This window comes from Antrostomus carolinensis, unplaced genomic scaffold (assembly GCF_000700745.2).
Source record: "Antrostomus carolinensis isolate BGI_N321 unplaced genomic scaffold, ASM70074v2 scaffold20770, whole genome shotgun sequence".
Lineage (NCBI taxonomy): Eukaryota > Metazoa > Chordata > Aves > Caprimulgiformes > Caprimulgidae > Antrostomus > Antrostomus carolinensis.
This window is the reverse complement of record NW_010289345.1, coordinates 1-3037: the sequence shown is the minus strand read 5'-3', so window position 1 is coordinate 3037 and position 3037 is coordinate 1. Positions and strand designations below refer to the sequence as shown.

General features: G+C 37.0%; 1 protein-coding gene across 1 annotated transcript in view; it reads left to right on the top strand.

Moving 5' to 3' along the window:
* LOC104526635 (myosin-1B) overlaps positions 1-3033 on the top strand; it is a gene marked incomplete at both ends in the record, with an annotated part of 9546 nt that extends 6513 nt beyond the window's left edge. Inside the window, 4 exons of the mRNA XM_029085514.1 lie at positions 509-764; positions 2298-2540; positions 2646-2822; positions 2908-3033. Coding sequence (XP_028941347.1) covers positions 509-764; positions 2298-2540; positions 2646-2822; positions 2908-3033 — 802 coding nt within the window. The remainder of the gene's footprint in view (positions 1-508; positions 765-2297; positions 2541-2645; positions 2823-2907) is intronic.
* Between the last annotated feature and the right edge of the window lie 4 nt (positions 3034-3037).

Below are 3037 nucleotides of genomic sequence, written 5' to 3'. Positions count from 1 at the left end.
ACGTGTCCCTGCTGATGGCAGGGGCATTGGAACTAGATGATCTTTAAGGTCCCTTGGTCCCTTCCAACCCAAACCATTCTATGATTCTATGACAATTATTTTAGGTCACCATTATAATCAAAGGTAAGAAACATGTACCTCTAGCCCAAGAGAAGTATCTTCCCTTGGATAATTTTCATGAAAGGGATCAAATAAATTTACAGAGGTGTTCCTTTGGCTATGAAAGTCAAAGATCTAGACTTTAAAATTGTCCATACAGGTTGACAATCTACATCATGATAGGGAGTTTTCTTCAGAGATATATATATTTTGTATATATATTAAATATACTAAATTCTATTAATAAATACATAATTAATCACATATAATAAATATTTTTATATGCACACAGATATGTAGAACTGTAACTATGAAGTATTAGAACTTCATGTTATACATGTCAATATATGCAAATATAGATTATACATTTTAAAATATGGAATATAATATGGGTTTTATTACCTTTCAGGGAGTCAATCTTCTGCATCCAGTACAATGTTCGGTCCTTCATGAATGTCAAGCACTGGCCCTGGATGAAGCTGTTCTTCAAAATAAAGCCCTTGCTGAAGAGTGCAGAATCTGAGAAAGAAATGGCCAATATGAAGGAAGAGTTTGAGAAAACCAAGGAAGAGCTTGCAAAGTCTGAGGCAAAGAGGAAGGAGCTGGAGGAGAAAATGGTTTCTTTGCTGCAGGAAAAAAATGATCTGCAGCTCCAAGTGCAGGCCGTGAGTATTGTTAATGTTTTTGGCTTGTAATATCCTCTGTAAAATGATCCCAAATGTCTCAGTAACAAGACACATTACACCAAAACATTATTTATTTTAATAACTTACACATATTTTATAAAATAGGAAGGAAAACCACATAGAAAAGCTAACCTACAATCTACAATATTAATAAATTTGCAATTAATTATTGCAGCTAGTTCATTACACTTCTAAATCAAGAGAAAGTAATCAGTTTCCAGTCAGTAAATACTATAGTTTTCAGTATGACATTTTAAATCACACATGGCAACTTACAGCAGCAAATGTCATATCTTTATAAAACTTCATGTACTATATAATTTTTATGTGTTATTATCTGATCAACAAATGTAGTCTGGAGGTCCTATTAACACCTTTTATTTGGAGAATCACAAGTGGATTTAGGTGGATTTGGAGAGGCTGAGAGTGTCAGGCATTTCTCTAGCATTTATGGTCCTTGTGTCTCAGGAAAAACAGTGATGAAAGGTGAGTCCTTTATAATACATATAAATAAAATTAAAAGGTAGCAACAATAATTCTCTTAAAAGTGTCTTTATGAACAAGGATTAGGATTCATCTCACCCCATTTTGACATCTACAGTCTAAAAGTCTACATGTGCAGTAGTAGCCTCAGTTTCTCTTCATTGTCAGCAACAAGAAACTTGTGTTTTTGGAGTATGGTACAGTTCATCCAAAAATGTAAATTTTTTGGTTGCATTGACTGCATCTTGATATCATGGCAGATATCTAAATCTACATGAGACAAACCCCAGCTAAGCTATCTTGCCGAGTTCTGCCTGGATGGTATAATTGGTTTTCACTAGAACAAAGAGGAAAAGAACGAGCAGTATGTAAAAAATAAAGATTACATCCTAGTAACTTGCCTATTAGAATGCATTTAAATTCAGGTAATTTATACTGGCCTGGTAAATGCCAGTCTCCCTTCCATACTGTTCTTGGCCACAAGGGCTAGAAACATGCGTGATTCAACTACTGCCTCTGATACAGCAATCTTAACACAACATTTTGTCAAAACTAAAAATTTAATTCATGCTCAGTAAACCTTTTTGGGAATATTATAATAAGATTTTCTCAGCTGCATGTTGGCATAAAGGTATAAAACATAAATCTGCCTAGAGGGTTCTCTTCAGTAGACCTCTATGCCAGTTTACAGTCCAGTCAAATGCAAAGTAAATAAAGTAATGAAAAGATATAAGGGAGATAATGCCATATCTGTTTTCAGGCTCTGTCTTCAAATTACTGTTGGAGTTGCATGAGCAGTTAAAGAAATTTTAAAATCTCAGGGACAGAGCAAATGTTTATAGTGTGATAATATATTCTTATATTTTCTGGGCTGGAGGCAGTCCAAGACAAATAGACAATCTTATAATAATGAGTTTTAACTGCAAAGGACATTGTAAAGCTGCTTTGAAAGTAATAATTCCTTGTTCAAAATTCAGTAAGAAAAAATAATTATTTGAAAACTACTTTATTTAAATAAATAACATGCAGGAAGCTGATGGTTTGGCTGATGCTGAGGAAAGATGTGACCAGCTCATCAAAACCAAAATCCAGCTGGAAGCCAAAATTAAGGAGCTGACAGAGAGAGCAGAAGATGAAGAAGAGATGAATGCTGAGCTGACAGCCAAGAAGAGGAAACTGGAGGATGAATGTTCAGAGCTGAAGAAAGATATTGATGACCTTGAGTTAACGCTGGCCAAGGTTGAGAAGGAAAAACATGCCACAGAAAACAAGGTATGAGGCAGAACCTGTCACTTGCACTCCAGGAAAGAGCACTGTGCTGTTACAGGACTTCAGTATCTACTTCCTTTATGTATGCTTGCTCCCTTCTTCTCAAAGGTGAAAAACCTGACAGAGGAGATGGCAGCCCTGGACGAGACAATTGCCAAGCTGACAAAAGAGAAGAAAGCCCTCCAAGAGGCCCATCAGCAGACCCTGGATGACCTGCAGGCAGAAGAGGACAAAGTCAATACGCTGACCAAAGCTAAGACCAAGCTGGAGCAGCAAGTGGATGATGTAAGCACACAGGCTTACAGCAAGAACAGGCCAGGTATGGAGTTAGACGAGACTGGCAGAGCACTGATGGTCTTGTTCTGTTTAGCTGGAAGGGTCCCTGGAGCAGGAGAAGAAACTGCGCATGGACCTTGAGAGAGCTAAGAGGAAACTTGAAGGAGACCTGAAGATGAACCAGGAATCCATAATGGATTTGGAAAATGACAAGCAGCAGCTGG